Source organism: Camelus ferus, chromosome 18 (assembly GCF_009834535.1).
Source record: "Camelus ferus isolate YT-003-E chromosome 18, BCGSAC_Cfer_1.0, whole genome shotgun sequence".
Lineage (NCBI taxonomy): Eukaryota > Metazoa > Chordata > Mammalia > Artiodactyla > Camelidae > Camelus > Camelus ferus.
The window spans coordinates 21,375,116-21,392,153 of NC_045713.1; the positions used below are offsets into that span (position 1 = coordinate 21,375,116).

A 17,038-nucleotide genomic window follows, 5' to 3' on the forward strand; every position below is an offset into this window, starting at 1 on the left:
TGACCTCACATGAGACACGAACGCTGGGTCGACTCAGAGATGATTGCAGCCAGAAAGGGCGTTGCTCATACCCCAGATGAGCTGCAAATGAGTACATTTCCTTGATTCCTTTAGAGATTTGAGGTTACGGGGCAAACAACTAACCCGAAATCTGGAGAGGGGCAGGGCTGAGCGCTTGGTCACCTGGGACAGCTCGTGCTGAAACCGGCCAGGGAGAGGCAGGTCCCAGAGCAAGGCTAGTGCCCAGGCAGGGCGAGGTGTCCCTGGGTACAGGAGAGTCCACCCAGATGGCAGTGTTGGGGGAAGCAGGGGTCCAGGAAGCTGCAAGGTGGGGACGTGGGCTGGAGGCCCCAGATGGCCAGCAGGCCCAGAGAGCAGTGAGGAGGTGAAGTGGGTGGACAGGGAGGAACAAGGGTCACCCTGGCCTTGCAGGGTAGAGGACAGTGGTGGCAGGGCCCGGTAGAGGAGTGTCCAAGGGAAGCTGGCACTGGGCTCTCCTGCTATCTCCCCATCACTTCCATCTGCCTGTCCCTCTGCTGATGGTGCTCAGATCCCCAGATAACAAGGTTCCGCCGATTGCAGCGTTAACTGTTCAGATAACACCCGGAGATGGACGTTGTCGGACCTCAGGGAGGACGCGGGGCTACCGTCCGGGGCCGAGGGGGCAGGGCTCCTTCCAGGCAGGGGGATTTGGGCCCTGGGTCTGAGTCATCCACTTCCTCCACTCTGGATTGGAGGGCCAGCACCCCTCCTCCGACCCTGTCTTGCTCTGTAAGGATAAATGGGTGGGGGAAGCCCGGCTGGGGAAACAGCAGCAGGGACAGGCCAAGGTGAGGACCCCCTACCAGGACCCCGACATCTGGGTGACACTGTGGAGCAGGGTGTCCGCACCTCAGATCTGGAGCACTGAGAACCCAGACCCCTAGCCTGGTCTGACCCCCTGATCCCCGGGTGACCCCGCCTCTAGCTGCACCCTCCACCCTGGAGACCCTCAGCCACGCTCCTGCTGCCCCTCCTTGCTCCTTCCAGATGCCCAGTCTACTGGTGCTGGCACTGCCCCTCCTGGTGAGCCTGGTCCACTCGGCCCCTGGTGAGTCCTGATCCCGGGCTCATTCATCTCGGTCCCCTCACCCCAACCCCGCACAGGCCCGGCCTTGGGTGGGTGGGTTCAGAGAAGCCCAGGGTTGTGCTGGCACAGGGGAGACCTGAGCCCAGTGGCCAGGCTGGGTCCTGTCCTGAAGGTGCTTCCTTCCCCAGTCCCAGGCCAGGCTTTGGAGAGAGCGGGCATCATTGGGGGTCATGAGGCCCCTTGGAACATGTGGCCCTGGCAGGTGAGCCTGAGAGTCAAGCATCAGTACTGGCAACACATCTGCGGGGGCTCCCTGATCCACCCCCAGTGGGTGCTGACCGCGGCACACTGCATCGGACGGTGAGTCTCCCCAGGGTCTGACATGTAGGGGTGGGCCTGGGGCTCCAGCCACGGTCCTGGGTGTCCCAGAGGCTGCTCAGCCCCTAAGTACGTGCCTTTTTCCCTAGGATGAAAGTACCCCATGCAAGGTTCAGGGTGCAGCTGCGGGAGCAGCACCTCTACTACCAGGACAGGCTGCTGCCCGTCAGCCAGATCATCCCCCACCCCAACTACTACATAGTTGAGAACGGGGCGGACATCGCCCTGCTGGAGCTCGAGGACCCTGTGAACATCTCCAGCCACGTCCATCCGGTCCCCCTGCCCCCTGCCTCAGAGACCTTCCGTCCAGGGTCACAGTGCTGGGTGACAGGCTGGGGCAATGTGGCCAGTGGACGTGAGCACCAGGGACAACTTTTAATAGAGCTGGTCACATAGCAGTTCACCCTCTCGGGTTTCCTCTGGGAAACAGGGTCAAGATGGGCTGACTCATAAGGTGGGGTTGGAAGACTCTGGGATGAAGGAGAGGTGGTGGGAGGCAGTGTGTGCGAAGAGCCCACCAGATCCGGTCCCCGCTCTAGATGCCTGGGGATGTCAGTCAGCACCTCTGTGCCTCAGTTTCTCCTTGCATGAAATGGGCACAGTCACAGTTGGTATTTCATGGATATGATGTGAGGAAAGAGAAAAACCACACACAGAAAGTGTCTTACTATTACCACTAACCGCTAAACGGGGCGGCGTGCATCTTGTCCCTGTGCCCGTGGACAAGGAGACAGAGGTGTGAGGGTGGGGTTGGGTGCAGCTTGGTCTCACCCCTCCAGCACCGCCTCCACTTCTCTCGAACAGTCTTGTGCCCCTTTATTCACAATTCAGGGCCAAGCCTTGGGGACATTTAGCATGAACAGTAGCCCTGAAATGTGTCCTCAGGGTCCTGCAAAAGTAACCCAAACAGGTCACTGCTCGAGGTCCGCTGACGATGCAGCATTGTGCCCCAATGCCCCTACACAAAGTGGGAAACTGAGTCTGGCGCCAGAGGCTGGCCAGGAGGCAGGCCTGGGGGGAACCCAAGATCCCGGCCCCCACTCACACTGGAGGCTGCGGAGCCGAGGGGAGATTGGGCTGTGGTGCTGCCAACCCCAGGACCCCTGCGCCTTTCCCTTCCCTGAATGGGCCTTAAATGAGGCCAAGGATCAGGTCCAGCCATGAAAGGGAAAGGGCTCATCCCTGGGTGTCCTGGGAGACACCAGGCCCTGGAACAGAAGAGGCCTCAGCCAGGCTCCTCAGTCCTGCCTGGACCCCCGCCCCCCCGCCCCTCGGTGTCAGTGACAGGCTTGGCTGAGTCGGCCCCACCCCTAGGCTTCCTCATCCTCCCTCTCTTCTCACCCCAGAGCCCCTGCCACCGCCGTTTCCCCTGAAGCAAGTGCAGGTGCCCATCGTGGAAAACAGCGTCTGTGACGAGCAGTACCACGCTGGCCTCTCCACCGCAGACGACTTCCCAATTATCCTCGACGACATGCTCTGTGCCGGGAGAGAAGGACACGACTCCTGCCAGGTGGGCCGCCTCTCCCCTGCAGCCCACAGCCTCGGGGGCCACGAAGCCAAGTCTGACCACTCCCTCCCCTCGCAGGGTGACTCTGGAGGGCCCCTGGTCTGCAAGACGAAGGGCACCTGGCTGCAGGCAGGCGTGGTCAGCTGGGGTGAAGGCTGTGCTCAGACTGAAAGGCCAGGCGTCTACACCCGTGTCACCTCCTACTTGGACTGGATCTACCAGTACGTCCCCAAGAAGCCCTGAGCCCGGTCCTGGGGGCCGTCACCGGGGTTGGCGGAGAAGTCAGGCCCCTGCTGTCCCCACACCACTACTTCCTGCTGGGGTGGTGCCATACCCACACCTGCCCTTGCCCCCTGTGCTGACCCACCTGCCCTGAGCCCCTCCCTGCCTGGCCCAGGGTGCAGGCAGGGATTACTAATCCTCATTAAAGTGCATCGTGAGCAGACATGGTGTTCGCTGTGTTTCTGGCTACAGGTGTCACTGAGGGAGAGGGAAGGGGTCAGGGCACGGCCCCTGAGCCCCGGGCCTTGCTGTGGGCATGGCCCCAGCCTCTGTCCGTTGTCCCCAGGGCTCACTTCTCAGCACACTGGCTTATGTCTCTTTGGTGAGTGGCATCAGGGTTTGTAACACAGAAAGCGACACAGGCCATTTAGGTGATTCTAGGGGCAACAGGTCCCAGAAACGGGGTCAAGATTCAAAGCATTGCTCCCACACCCAGGTCGCTCTGTTTCTCTGCAGCCTGTCCCCTTCCCCAGAATCTCTACATGCCCCCCAGTCCCCCTGCCCCACCCTCCCAGAGACCTGTAGCCATGACTACTTGGCCCCGGGGGCGGCCCCCATTGGCGGGACATGCTGTGTGTTGGGGGCCCTCGGGTGCCTGCTAGGTGAGTCCAGGTGGGAAAGGTGGAGGAAGGGGACTCCTTGACTCCCTGGCATCCTGGTCTCACCTTACTCTGCACACAGCCTGACACAGAGGACCTTTAGTTGACCAGGGAACAGTACCTGGTTGCAGGCGTCTTGGTCAGGTGGGTGAGGGCTGTGGCCGCTGTGACTGGCCCACATCGCTGCTTCTACACAGAGCCTAGTTGGCTCTTCCGCCTTCCTGTCCTCTGACCCTTGACCCATGACCCCTCCCTGATAAGGTGACGGAGCGGGTAGGCCACATGTTGGCCCTGGGGAAAGAACAGGACAGCAGCCCTGGGTCTGGCCAAGCTCAGTGTCTTTTCCCCGTAGGAACTGAGGCCAAGGTCACATGCAGGAGGGTCTGAAAACCCTAGAGCTCCAGGTCCAGCCATGTTCCCCAAGCCCACCCTGCAGGGACAGCCTACACCTCGAGCTCCTGCAGGTCCCCATGTGTCCACCAGAGGGAGCCCCAGCACCCCACCCCCACACCTGCTGGGCAGCCCTGGGGCCCTATGCTGGGATTCACTGCTCAGCTGGGTCAGAGCAAATAGGCCCTGGCCTCAGCCAGGTAGGGCCCCTGAAGGCACCTCCCACCACCTAGACTAGCTCGGAGGCGGCCGAGGTGGGTCAGGAGGACTTCCGGCTGCGGCGGGCTCCTGCTGTGCTGCGTGGAGGGAAGGCCCCATCTTGGACCAGCTCTGTGTGGGCACAGTCCCCCACCGTGGTCACAGCCACCGTTCAGCTCAAAGGATCACAAGTGCTATCCTGACCTGGCCCCCTTCTCCTGCTCTCCCGGGTAAGGGGTGGGGGATCTAACCAGAGGGGCTGCAGATGAGAGCCCTGGGCCAAGAGGCCAGCAGGACGTAGGGTGGGTCTAGCGTCAGGGGAGGGAGACAGTGGAGAGCAGGGTGGCCCCCCAGCCCCGGTGGCCCCCCACCAGTGGGGGTCCCCCTCTGCCCACCCAGCACCATCTCTGCTGGGAGAAACTTCTGCCTACACTGCAGCACACTTCATTTCTCCAGTGTGTGAATGACACCACGCGGTTACGTGGTTCCAGCTGCCAAGGTGAGCTCGACTTTCCCCTCAGAAGGAGGCCTTTGTATCTGAGATCTGCCCAAGTAGGGGAACTGCTGGAGACAGGAGAATTCTGTGGAACCGCGTAGCCCTGTAGGTGGTGGCATCACCCAACTCTACCCTTGCCCAGGCCATGGGCTCACCACCCTCCCACGCAGGGAATGGATTCTGACTGTGGAAATCCAATGCTTTTCTTAAATAAGTTAATATTTATTCTGCTTTGCTTTGCCCCCAATCCCAAGTCCCCTTGACTTGAGAAGTGGAGTATTCTGCTTCATATTATTGCAACGTTTAACCTGAATTTATAAAAGAAATGAAATGAAACAAGGGGTATCAGCTGAAACTCGCCACGGGCAGCGGGGGTCTCACTGGAAAGTCCCCAAAGCCCTGGTGACTGGCCGTTTCCGAGAGTCCAGTCAGGGGTATTCTCCAAATGCCGAGGGGGACAGAAGTGGGGAGTGAGCACAGAGGGGAGCGATGAGGGGTGGAGACAAACAGATGAGAACTCAGACTGTGAGTGACGTGAAGCGTGGCCACGTGGCCTCGGGGACAGAGCCGCCACCCAGACGGCACAAGTGGCCCCGAGCGTGTTCCCTATAAAAATTAGTGGATGTGAGGATCGGGCTCTGCTGGGCGGCCTCTGCCTTTCCCCCTTTGGTCATTTTCTGGTCCTTGTCCCTTGGACAAAGCTCTCGTTACAGGACTGATGACCAGGCTGCAACCTGGCCTCAGAGCAGGGCGCCAAACTCGGAAATCCCAAACCTGAATGGACAGGAGGGAGGCTTCAGTCCGCGGGCTCCCCAGGCTCCGCTGCACCCGGAACAGCGTCTGCCTCCCCGCACACTGGGCTGACACTCACCCAGCTCCTCTACCCATGGTGGGGTCTGACCTGGGGTCCACGGATGGCCCAGCCTGGCGCCACCACCCTGCTGGGTGCACCCCAACCCCAGCGCCAAGGCCAGTGCGTACTGCACCTCGAGCTACACGGGCTCATCTACACTGTCACCCAGGGAGCTGGTGGCTGGGGGGGACCCTTTCTTCAGGGGACTCTGGGGGACTGTGAGGTGAAGCCCTTGTCCCTCCCCTGGGGGGTCACCAGGTGGAGTGGGTGGCTCGGTCTGCTGAGGTTCCGGAGGTGCCGTAGCACCTGAGGATGAAACTCGGGGTTCTGCGGCAACACCATGGCCGCCGTTGAAGAACAGGTCCCCGCTAGGGCCCCCCATGTCCAGCGGCTCAAAGGAAAAGTTTGGGATGGTCAGGTGTTCTGTACGGCAGGGGGCCTGGCCCCACCGCTCCCCTTTGGGAGCAGCGTCCACCCCTGCATTGTCCATGGGCTCCAGGGGGTCCCTGTGGGGTGCGGCCTCGCAGGACGGGGTTCTCCGCCGCAGGGTGGTGCTGCTGCCCTCTGCCGCAGGGGGCCGGGCCGTGCCCTCATCCTCCGCGGGGGGGTCTATGGAGATGCAGGGGGGGCTCATCTTCTTCTTCCTGCGTGACCCCAGAGCCAATTCAGCCTCCTGGGCCCGGGCCGTCACCTCACCGGTCTCTGGGCGGCCGTCTACGCAGCCTTGCTCCACTGAGGGCCGCCTCTGTTCGTCGGCTCGGCCCGGCTGGTCCAGGAAGCCCTGGGTGCCAACACTGTAGAGCCCGTGCAGGGCTGGCTCACCGCCCACCACCCCACGGGCAGCAGGCGAGGCTGAGGGGCTGCGGGCAGAGCTGGTGATGTGGCTGACCTCCTCGTCGGCCGCGTCTGGGGCCTCGCCCTCCTGCCCGCCTGGGGCCGGCTGCCGGCTGGAGATGCAACGCTGTCCAAAAGTGTGCTTGCGGGTGCGGACGTTGGCGGGCCTTGGGGAACGGGGCGGGGACCGCAAGGAGGCCCCCAGCGACGCCTGCCTCACAGGAGTCTTCCCGCCAGGCTCTCCCCAACCAGGGCTGCTGTCCCCGGGGGCGTCAACCTGCCCTTCCGGGGACTCGGTGTGCAAGGCCTCCTGCAAGGATACGAAGTCGGGTGAGACCAGGCAGAGCACAGGCAGCAGCTGGGGCACAGAGATACCTCCCCACCTCTGGGTCAGGGTGGGCTTGTGACCCCCAAGACTAGGGGCTGGGAGCTGCCGGTGTGGGTACACTGTCCCCCAGATTGCATGCAGTATCCAGCCACCATGCTGGTCAAACTGGGAGGGGCTGTGAAGAGCAGAGGGCTCGGGCCTGAGCTCCTATGGACATAACCTTCTATAGGCCCCTGGGGCCCCAGCGACCACCCCACCCTGTGCACCAAGAGCCCAGCCTGGCACCCCAAGGAGGGAGGAAAGGAAAGAGGCTGAAGCCACAGGGCAGTGGTCTGTGGGTACAGGTGGGGTCTGAGAAATCACTGCTGGTGGCTCCTGGGGTCCAAGGTGCTGCCTGAGGAGGGAACGCAGGTCCCCATGGCCAGGTATCATCATCACAGGCTCCAGGGACATGGCACCCACTTCTCTAGTGTCCCCATCACTCATTCCTCAAATGGGGAAGGAATCCCCACAGACCCTCAGGTCTCGGCTAAGGATCAGGGGCTCCTCCTACCTGTCTGCAGAGCAGCCGGCTGAGGCTGGGGGAGCAAGCTGCACCCCGAGGGGGCAGAGCACGGAGAGTGTTGCTGGCCCTGGCTGGGGAAGCTGTGGCTGATGGGACCTGGAGAGAGGCACAGGACTCCACAGGTGGCGAGTTGGTGGAGGTGACTGGACCTGGGGTGGGGGAGGGCCTGTAATGCGAAGCTGTCACCAGGCCCAAGACCCCGACCTGCCTGCCTGCTCGCCTACCCACCCACCACCAGGCTGCCTCTGCGAGGGGCCGTACCCAAGGTGCCTGGGTAGGTCTCCATCTCCACCTCCTGCAGTGGCTGGGGGTGAGCGGCAGCGGCGGGCGCCACGGGCCGGAACATGTAGCTGTCGTTGGGCAGCGAGAGCATCCGAGACACGGATACTTTGCGCACAACCAGCAGACTGGGGGCGTCTGGCCCGGTGCCCGGGCTCTGCGGAGCCCCAGGCCTGGGGCGGGCGGGGGGCCCCTGAGCCATCTCCAGCTCAAGCTCAGCGTCCAGCTCGGCATCCTCACGGGCCTCCTTGTTGCTCTCCTCCAGGTGTTTCATGAGCACAGCCACCACCACGTTGACCAGCACGAACTGGGCAACCAGCACGAAGGTGACGAAGTAGATGGGTGAGATGGCTGGCAGGTAGCTGAGGCAGTGCTTGTCCTCGCGTGCGCACTCCCTAAGTGTGTCCTGTGGACGGAGGGTGGCGGGCAGGCTCCCCTCTCCGCTGCCAGGGCCACCCCGCCGTCTCCAACCTCCCGGCCCACTGTCCAGGCTGCTACCTTCATGATCCCATTCCAGTTGTCCCCCGTGGACACTCGGAACAGCGTGAGGAAGGCCATACCGAAGTTGGAGAAGGTGGCGTGTCTGCTCAGGCCCTCGCAGGGGTTGTCCTCACTGCACTCTGCCGGGAGGGACCCGGGTAGCCCGCGCATTGGTGTGGTGCATGCATGGTCCCTTGCCCCTCCCCCAGGGAGAAGTTATGCTCCTCTGGGACGCGGCAGGGGCCTAGCTCTTGGGCCCTGGCAGGCAGGCATTTACAGGAGGTAAGGATCAGGGGGCACGGCCCTTCAAAGTAAGGTGGCTCCTCCTAGGCCTGGAGTCTGCCTTGGGGAATGCATGCTGTGTCTGGGTGCATTGGCCAAGCCCTTGGTGTGAGCCTGGCTCTGCTCAGCCCCAGAGGACAGCACTGCCAGCTCCCTAGGTCCACCTCTGGGTTGGCATGCCCTCGGGCTCTGCACAGTGATGGGGCCACCCTGGGGCATGAGGTGCCCCAGATTCTGGGCCAGGGGCCAAGAGTGCTCAGTCACAGGGTCTGGACAACCAGCTGCCAGACCACCTCAACCACCTCACAGACAGGGCCACTAATGGCTCTTGGAAGTCACTGTGCCTCTTCAGTGGCACCAGGACAGGAAAGAATGGGGGCCCCCCAAGGCGTGAGCTGCCACCAAAGGTCTCCATGGGTCCCACCCAGTCTGGCCAGAGCCTCAGGCCTGGGGGTCTAAGGAAACTCCTTGTGATAATTAAGAAGGACTTGCTGCAGCATGTCCCCTGTCAACAAGGTGGGGTTCAGGTGGACCCCGTGTGTGTGCATGTGCACTGACACGTGGCTCAGTCCTCCTGGCCACAGTCGGAACATGTGTGCGTGTCTGTGTGCGAGTCACAGGTGTGGCACCACGCTTCTGCAGGAGCTGCTTACATGTCCACCTCCCGCAGCACCCTGAGCTGTGAGCGGGCTGTGTGCACATGCGTGAAGCTCTACCTTCCGAATCCCGTATAGGGTGGGCGGGGCCAGGGGCGGGCACTGCGCAGGCGCACTCACCAAGCCTCCCGAACAGCTCCACTCCCAGGGCAGCATAGATAAAAAACAGGAGCATGAAAAGCAGGCCGAGGTTCCCTACCTACACGAGGAGAGAAGTAGAACGAGGTCAGGGTGGCCTCGGCCCCTCCCCACCCCTCTCACCATGTACAGCTGGCCGGGGAGTCACGTTCCCAGGGACTGCCTTGACGCCTGCTCTTAACTCCTCCTCCTTGGCCCCGAAGCTCCTGTGGCCCCCAGGGCTCCCTGTCCTGCCTGGCGCCCAAGCCCCCTCTGCTGGCCTCTGCCCCTCCTTGGCTCCTCCGCTCACCCTGCACCCAGGACCACCCTGCCTCCAGCTCCTCCACCCCTCAGGGTCTGGAAGGCCTCCCTGGGACTCTGGTGGACTCTGTGCAGGGCCTGCCGCCAGCTGCGGGGTCCCCATGGCGAGAGGAGGGCTGCAGCTCTGCAAACTGAGCGAGGCCTCACCTGACCCCTGCCCCAGGCCCTCCTGTGGACTCACCGCCCACCATCCCTGCAAGTGCTCAGGTTGCACTCCAGGCAGGGAGCCCCATCCTCACACACCTCCCATGACCCTGATGTGACTGCTCCCCCTTTTCTCCAGCATCTGCTCCAGCCTTCCGAGGTAGTACACTGGGGTGTGGCCAGGCCCAGGCTTCCCGCCTTGATCCCCTCCCATCTGACAGACACCAGGCAGTCACAGAGAAGCACTGAGGGCTGAGGAATGCTGCTGAGGGGATGAGTGAGGATTGGCTGCAGGCAAAGGACATGGGGAGCAGCTGGGTACATGGATGAGTAGATGGTTGGTGGATGGGGTGCTGGGTGGACAGGCAGCTGTCGGGGTGAGTAGGTGGCTGGGAGGCAGCTGGCTGGGTAGGAACAGCTGGACTAGTGGACAGAGAGCTGGCTAGCATGGCTGGATGATGGGCGGTGGACGCATGGGTGGATGAGTGGACAGACAGCTGTCTGGATGGATGAACACATGGGCGGTTGGGTGGATGGATGGTTGGTCGATAGAGATCCATGAATAATGGATACATGGATGGATGGCTGGTAAGGTGGATGGGAAGGATTGGGTACTGCAGAGATAAGACTGATTCTTTCAAGTAAAGAGGCCACAAAGGATCAGGGTGGTGGCTGTGGGCATAAGATGCAGGGCCTCTACTGGCTCTAGAGAAAAGAGACCTTTGGCCAATACTTGAGCCCTGGCTGTGGTCCTCCAAACTCAGGCAAGCCCACCTAAGCCACAGGCTCCTCCCTTGGCCTGAATCCCACTGCATCCTGAATTGCACTCGGGAAGGTGGGCACTGGTTATCAGTCTTCCCCAGAGAAACTGGACTGAGGCCCAGAAGGCAGTTGGCCCACCCCTCTCACAGCACAGCTGAGTTACTCCCTGCAGGAGGCAGTTACCGCAAGACTGGCGGACCACATGCATGAGTTATATGGGATTGACAGCAAGTGAGGCCCTCCCTGCAGCCTCATCCTCTCAGGGGCACCTGCGATGCTCACCCTGAGAGCAGGGAAGCCAGACCTGGGTCAGGCCCTGGAGCTGCTGACCTACCTGGGGCAGCGCCTGAACCACCGTGTCCAGCAGGGCCCGCATGCCAGTGGCCATCTTGAGCAGCTTCAGCACTAGGGCCGGGAGCCAAGCATTAGTGGGGAGCAGTGGGGTCCCAGGCCAGTCTGACCCTTCCACGGCTGGCCAGACCCAGACCACTCCCCATCACCAGCACCTGGTCCATTGGTGTATGGCAAGGAAGGACGCAGTGGGTGGGTGGACAGCAGAGCCCTGCTGAAGGTCCCATGCCAAACTGGCCATCAGCAGGGCCCTCTTGACAGCCCAGGGGGACCTCGGCAGGATGGGCGGGCAGCATACCTCGGGCGATTCGAAGCACACGCATGATGCGGATGATTGTAGGGTTGATGGGCAGTGCTGCGTTCATCTCGATCTCCTCCAGGGTGATACCCATGATGGACAGCAAGACGATGGCCAGGTCCAGCTGGTTCCATCTGGGCCGGGGAGACAGGCGAGGCTCAGTGTCAGCCACCACCTCCTCCTTGGCACCCCCAGCCTTTCAGAGCAAGAGGATTCTCCTCCCTGTCCCCTGGGATTGTTCTGGTGTCACCACAGGGTGGCCTGCACCTCTACAAGGCACCATTACCTCTTCGGGCCTCAGGCTGAGGCTCTCACCCGCCCCTGCCCCACACACCTGTCCTTGAAGAACCTCCGGAACCCAAAGGCCACCAGCTTCAGCACAGCCTCAAAGACGAAGACGATGGTGAAGACGTAATTACAGTACTTGAGGGCCTCATCCAGAGACTGCGGGCGGAGCGTCAGGCTTTGGAGGCGCCCTGCTCAGGGTGCCTCTCCCCTCCCTGCTCCCCACCCCCACCCTGCCTCTCCCCCAACAATCGCACTGGGTGCCCCACCCACCCCGCACCTGGGCCCTGACCACCCTGCCCCATCTCTCTTCTCTGCTGACTTGGAAACCTCCCCTTGCACGAGACAGGTCTCTCTGAGACCCAGTCATTACTGGATGTAGGTCTTGCCAGGACAGGGAGGATCACCTGCATTTACCCTCGCAGCATTTTGAGGATAACCCTCAGGTGGGGAGAACCTGTCCCTCAGAGCACAGACTCCTGGCCCTGCCTAGACCAGCCCCACCCACAGCCAGAGCAGGGGCCGGCCCAGCACATGAGTCAGCTTCACATAAAGAGTCAGAGGCTCTCTGCTCCTGGGGAGGATGGGGTCTTTAACGGAATGGTGGAGATGCTACCAGAGGACATCTCCTGCCCAGTCCCCTCTCTCAGTCTAGCTTTTCCTGGACTGTGGAATTCACAGCCTGGGAAGCTGGACTCGGGCACAGTCCCACTGCCCACATTTTGGATCCAACTTCTCTTGGTGTTGGGGAGGCCCTTGGAGCAGGTGGCTCTGGGAATTTCCACCCATTTTAAAGGAATGAGGACGCTTTGTTCAAGCCACACCTCGGTGGACCCCATAAACCCTGGAGATGGCTGAGGCATGGCTGTAGACCTGGGGTCCCCGGTTCTCCAGGCAGTGGCCCTGCAGGGGGTTATCCCCTGGCTACTGGCCTGCAGGCAGCGAGCCCCACCTTGGGCTGGTTGTAGTGCTCCATGGACATGGTGATGACGTTGACACCGATGATGAAGGTGATAAAGAGATCCAGGTAGTGGCTGGTGCACAGGGAGTGGATGGAGCGGCGTGTGGGTGAGTAGTCTGCATAGTAGGGCCGGCGCTGGGCCTCTGCAGAGAGATGGTGCAGATGAGTGGGGTGGGCAGGGCTGGGCGGGGTTTGGGGGGGCTGCCTCCTGCAGGCTGGAGTGTGGGGGTGCTGGGGGAGGGCCGGGGCTCAGACATGGGCCTCAGGGGCAGGTCACCCACCAAACTCCTCCACTGCAGGGGTCCCAGCCCCAAGGCAGACCCCAGGAGTGGGCCTGGAAGCGAGACCCCACCTGGGTCCTGCCCGGACCTTGCCCTGATTGGAGCTCCCAAGACGGGGCCCATGTGGTCCACTCTCCTGGGCTGGCATCAGGGTTCAGAGACACCTCAGTGATGAAGGGTGGGCAGACGAGAGTTTTCTTGGGTAGCACAGCCCACCACATACCCCTTCTCCCAGGCTGGGCACGCGCTGCCTTCTGGCTGCCAGGCCCAGGTTCCTTCCACTCCCTGTCCTCTGCGGGGGCCAGAGGCCAAATGCCCGCTGTCTGGGGTCTGCCCAATCTATGATGCATCTGAGATTGATGGCTGTGACCTGGGAGTGGGGGTCATGCATCCCCCAGCAAGCCTGTCTGCACTAAATGCTCCACGTGCAATAACCCTTTAGGGCAGATTGGTGCCTGCTGAGCTCCCACTGGATGAGGGAATAGCTGCCACCACTACACAGGGAACCCACCTCGGCCATAGAACCCCATGGGCGAGGACCAGGGCCCGACGGGAACTGATCCCTCCCTGCGGTCTGCATGCTCCTCGGTCTGGCATGCGGTCACTAGAGAGCTCGGCTCAGCTCTTGCAGCCAAAGAGGCCAGTGGCCAGTTGGGCCAGGCCAGCACTGAGGACATGGAGCAGCCAGGAGCCAGCAGGCATCCCAGGTGTGGCAGAGAAGCAGTCAAGCATGCAAGCCGGGCAGGGGAACACACATGAGCCTGGAGGCAGCAGCATGGACACCAGACAGGCTGGCTGGCAACTCTTCCTCCCTCCCGCTGGCACCTGGTGCCCACCCTAGCTTCCCATGCCCACCCTGTGGTGGACCCCAGCAGGCTTGGCACCGCCTGCGGTGTCCACCTTTTCCTGTGGCAGTGGCAGAGGGACGGAGGTCAGGCCAGTCCACAGCCCCGTGCAGTGGCCGGCAGAAGCAGGGAGGCTAAGGCATGCAGGGCGGGGGCAGGTACCTGGGTTGGGGAAAGTGCCTGGAAAGACAAGGAGACGATCTGAGCTGGCCACAGTGGGCAGGGCCAGGAGACTCCACAAGGGGCGGGCGGGGCGGGGGATGCTTAGCAGCCCCTCCTGCAGAAAGCCCTCTTTGCTCCCACGCTGGGTGGAGTTTTCCTAAGACCTTCTCTCTGTCTTGGATGGCTTTGCTTGCTCCCCCCTTGGCATGAGAACTCATGGGGGTGAGCCTGCCCTACAGTGATCGAACTCAGAACTGGGGTCTCATTCATCACCTGTGTCTCCTGGGAAGGGACCTCTGCCTCTTGCTGCAGCTGCCCTCTCCGCCTGGGCCCTTCCTCTGAGGGCAAGAAGAGCAAGCAGGCAGAACTATTCAGTGAGGCTGGGGCTGGGGGGCCAAAGGGAGTGTGGCCACACGGTGGGCCCCGGGGTGCAGCCACTGAGCTGCTGCCTGGGTGCTGGCTGCATAGCACGGCTCAAGTGCCGGGGAGACCCAGGCCCGGGCCAGTAGCGGCTGGGTCTCGGAGCTGCCGCAGGTTGGTCCTCTGGTCCCCTGCCACCCTCAGGGACCTCAGGGACAGGCGCACAGGGAGCTGGGGCAGGTGGAAAGGACTGGGGTGGCACACAGGTACCAACCAGCCACCACCACCGCCACTGGGAGTGCCTTACTCCTGCGTTTCCTCTCCAGGCGCCGCTGCCGCTTCTCTTCCCGCCGCCGCGCCTCCTCGGCCTCCTGGTGCTGCCGGCACTTGTGGAAGTTCTCCACCACGACACCCACGAACATGTTGAGCACAAAGAAGCTGACGATGAGCAGGAAGGAGATGAAGTAGAGCAGCATCCAAGGGTTGTGGTTGGGCACCGGCTGCAGCATAGGAGTGGTACGTGGGTGCCAACCGGCCGGGGCGCCCCTCCCAGGCACAGCCTTGCCTGCAGGGGAGCTCTGGCCCACGATGAGGAACTCTGGAAGTCCTCAGAGGCCAAAGGCGGCCTCTTGGCAGAAGTTCCCTAAGATGACCAGAGGATACAGGAAGAACAGTCCACTAGGAGGCCCAGGGCTACCCACTGCCCACCGCACCTGCTGGTCTATGCCCACGGCGTCCAGCCCGTCGTACATGATGTTCACCCAGCCATCCTTGGATGAGAGCACGAACAGGGACATGAGCGCCTGCCAGGCCAGAGCAAGGTGGTGACTGCTGGGCGTGTGGGCACAGGCTCCCCCAAAGGACCACACCCCCGACCACAGCCTCACTCACAACACACCAAGGTCCTGCCACTCCTGCCTTTCAGATGAGGGCGAAGCTAGCTGAGACCACTCCCACCAAGCCTACCCCCACCCTGACCCCTCCCCAGCCCCCAGCCCCACATACCTGGCCCAGGTTGTCAAAGTTATACTTGCGCCGCACCCAGCGGTAGTGAGCTGCCCGGCACTCTGCCTTAGTGGAGATGTTCCTGGTGTCGGCACCATCGCAGTAGTAAAACTTCCCTTTGAAGAGCTGAGCAAGGCAAGGAGGGCACTCGAGGGTTGGGCACTCGAGGGTCATGCACTGCAACCCCACCTTCCAGATCCGCCCACCTGGGGCACCTGGAGCAGCCAGGCAGAGATTAGGGTTTCTCTCCCTGTCGGCTGGGGCCTTGGCCCTCCCGGGACTGCTATGCTGTTGCTGACCACCAACCACCATCCTGTGGAGGGACACCCAGGTAAGCAGGGCCACGAACCTGCACCCCCAGGATGCCAAAGATGATGAAGAAGGCACAGCAGATGAGGACAATGTTTCCAATGGGCCTGAGCGATGATATCAGAGTCTCAACCACCAGCTTGAGGCCCGGAGCACGGCTGATGACCCTGTGCGAGGGGCAGAGGGAATAAGCTGTGTGGCCCACCCAAGGGAGCAGCCACCAGGACAGGGCCTAGTGCTGCAAAGACCCCACCCCAAGCTGGCCCCAGTCCCAATCTCCCCTGGACTCCACCTGCCCCACCACCTGGATCCACCCCATCCTGCCCTGGACCCCCCACCCCCAACCCAGCCCCACCCCACCATCTGGATCCACCCCACCCCATGTCCCTTCCCTGGCCCCACCCCATCCTGCCCCACCATGCCCATCTAGCCCTACCCCACCCTGCCTTGGCTCCGTACCACCAGCCCCACCCACCTCAGGGGCCGAAGTGTCCGCAGCAGGCGCAGCACACGCAGGATGCCCAGGATCTTGGCGCCACCGGCCGAGGCCATGGCCACAACGATGTCGACCAGGGACACCAGGACCAGCAGCCCATCCAGCACGTTCCAGCTGCTCTGCAGATAGGCGTGCTCGCCAGAGACCAGGCCCAGGGCCACTACCTGACAGGTGCAGAGGACAGGCCCAGTGGAAGGTGGGCAGGTGAGCTGAACAGAGGCCTGGGGCTGGGCCTTAAGGCCAGAAGGACAGACTTCCGGCCCCCCTGGACATGCTGTACCTTCACCATCATCTCAGCCACGAAGATTGCTGTGAAAATGTAGTTGGAGACGCTGAGGAAGACGCGCTCCTGCAGGAGACAGGACTGTGGGAGGGGCCTGCCATGGCTGCGAGACCCCACCCCTCCCGGACAAGAAGGGCGCCTCACGGTGCTGCCAGGGTCGATGTCTGGCCTTTCCAGGGCGATCGTGATGCAGTTAAGGAAGATGAAGACGAGGACAACATGATCAAACATCTTGTGAGCGATGATCTTCTGGCATGAGATGCGGAACCTGGGGGCCAAGGGTAGGGGGTTAGGGAAGCCCTGGCCAAGCCCTGGCTTCCCAGTCCCTGTGACTCCAGAGGAGGCATGCTAGGCGCTCACCGCGTGGTGGGGACACAGGGGCCCCCTGTCAGGCACACCCCTCACCTGTTCTGGGGGGAGAAGAGGTACAGGGCCCAGGGCTCTCGGCTCCGACAGCACTTGGGCTTGTAGGGCTCCAGCACTTTCTGCAGCCGGGAGCAGCAGCTCTGGGAAGGCAGGGGTTGGGTCCTCAGGGCCCCTCCCAGCCTGGTCAGCCCCCAGCCTCTCCTGCCCTCAGGCCCAGCCCTGTCCACCCACCCAGGAACTGGGTGAGGGACCCATGCTGGGAGTCCGTGGAGGCTAGGTGAGTGCCCCTCTCAGATCGAGCCCTCAGCTGGAGTTGGGGCTGACACAGGGATAAATCCCACTCCAGAGCTCCTGGGGGATCAGCTGAGGCTACATCAGCTGGATCAGGTCCTGTCCAGTTTGTTCTGCTTCCCTCTCCCTCCTGAAGGCCCCCCGTGAGCACCACACCCCAAGTCACACCTTGGGGAACCAGCCCATGGCCAGAGGGAAGCCAAAC

The 17,038-nt window shown here is 62.4% G+C and overlaps 2 protein-coding genes across 10 annotated transcripts in view; one reads left to right on the forward strand and one right to left on the reverse strand.

Annotated features, from left to right (window-relative positions):
- The first annotated feature begins 391 nt into the window (after positions 1-391).
- On the forward strand, positions 392-3,399 carry LOC116657572 (tryptase-like). Of its 4 annotated transcripts, none has more exons than XM_032460595.1 (6): positions 396-771; positions 1,030-1,090; positions 1,258-1,429; positions 1,537-1,802; positions 2,794-2,957; positions 3,033-3,399. In XM_032460595.1, the coding sequence occupies exons 1-6, from the start codon at positions 610-612 to the stop codon at positions 3,195-3,197; spliced, it is 990 nt and encodes a 329-aa protein (XP_032316486.1). In that variant the 5' UTR covers positions 396-609; the 3' UTR covers positions 3,198-3,399. The 4 variants fall into 4 exon arrangements, 3 of the variants coding, with proteins under 3 accessions (XP_032316486.1, XP_032316488.1, XP_032316487.1); XM_032460597.1 differs by having other exon boundaries at positions 744-830; XM_032460596.1 differs by having other exon boundaries at positions 767-830; positions 1,030-1,065.
- Positions 3,400-5,119: 1,720 nt separating this feature from the next.
- Positions 5,120-17,038, reverse strand: part of CACNA1H (calcium voltage-gated channel subunit alpha1 H) — a 63,807-nt gene continuing 51,888 nt past the window's right edge. For 3 of the 6 annotated variants that reach the window (XM_032460600.1, XM_032460598.1, XM_032460601.1), the window contains 18 exons: positions 16,582-16,682; positions 16,321-16,444; positions 16,174-16,242; positions 15,873-16,057; positions 15,438-15,564; positions 15,089-15,214; positions 14,797-14,886; positions 14,391-14,583; positions 13,724-13,741; positions 12,427-12,578; positions 11,524-11,633; positions 11,190-11,323; positions 10,875-10,945; positions 9,317-9,395; positions 8,277-8,398; positions 7,761-8,184; positions 7,488-7,648; positions 5,121-6,916 (listed from right to left, as the gene is read on the reverse strand). In XM_032460600.1, the coding sequence (XP_032316491.1) occupies positions 5,912-6,916; positions 7,488-7,648; positions 7,761-8,184; positions 8,277-8,398; positions 9,317-9,395; positions 10,875-10,945; positions 11,190-11,323; positions 11,524-11,633; positions 12,427-12,578; positions 13,724-13,741; positions 14,391-14,583; positions 14,797-14,886; positions 15,089-15,214; positions 15,438-15,564; positions 15,873-16,057; positions 16,174-16,242; positions 16,321-16,444; positions 16,582-16,682 (3,291 nt within the window). In that variant the 3' untranslated portion in view covers positions 5,121-5,911. Of the gene's footprint in view, positions 6,917-7,487; positions 7,649-7,760; positions 8,185-8,276; positions 8,399-9,316; positions 9,396-10,874; positions 10,946-11,189; positions 11,324-11,523; positions 11,634-12,426; positions 12,579-13,723; positions 13,742-14,390; positions 14,584-14,796; positions 14,887-15,088; positions 15,215-15,437; positions 15,565-15,872; positions 16,058-16,173; positions 16,243-16,320; positions 16,445-16,581; positions 16,683-17,038 lie in introns of all 6 variants that reach the window. The other 3 variants (XM_032460602.1, XM_032460603.1, XM_032460599.1) reach the window with 2 other exon arrangements.

Excerpts from the sequence above, each read along its gene's own strand:
- LOC116657572 (XM_032460595.1), top strand. The coding sequence starts at position 610 with ATGGACGTTGTCGGACCTCAGGGAGGACGCGGGGCTACCGTCCGGGGC. Across the intron at positions 1,430-1,536 it reads GCGGCACACTGCATCGGACG|GATGAAAGTACCCCATGCAA; the intron begins GTGAGTCTCCCC and ends CTTTTTCCCTAG. Across the intron at positions 2,958-3,032 it reads AAGGACACGACTCCTGCCAG|GGTGACTCTGGAGGGCCCCT; the intron begins GTGGGCCGCCTC and ends CTCCCCTCGCAG.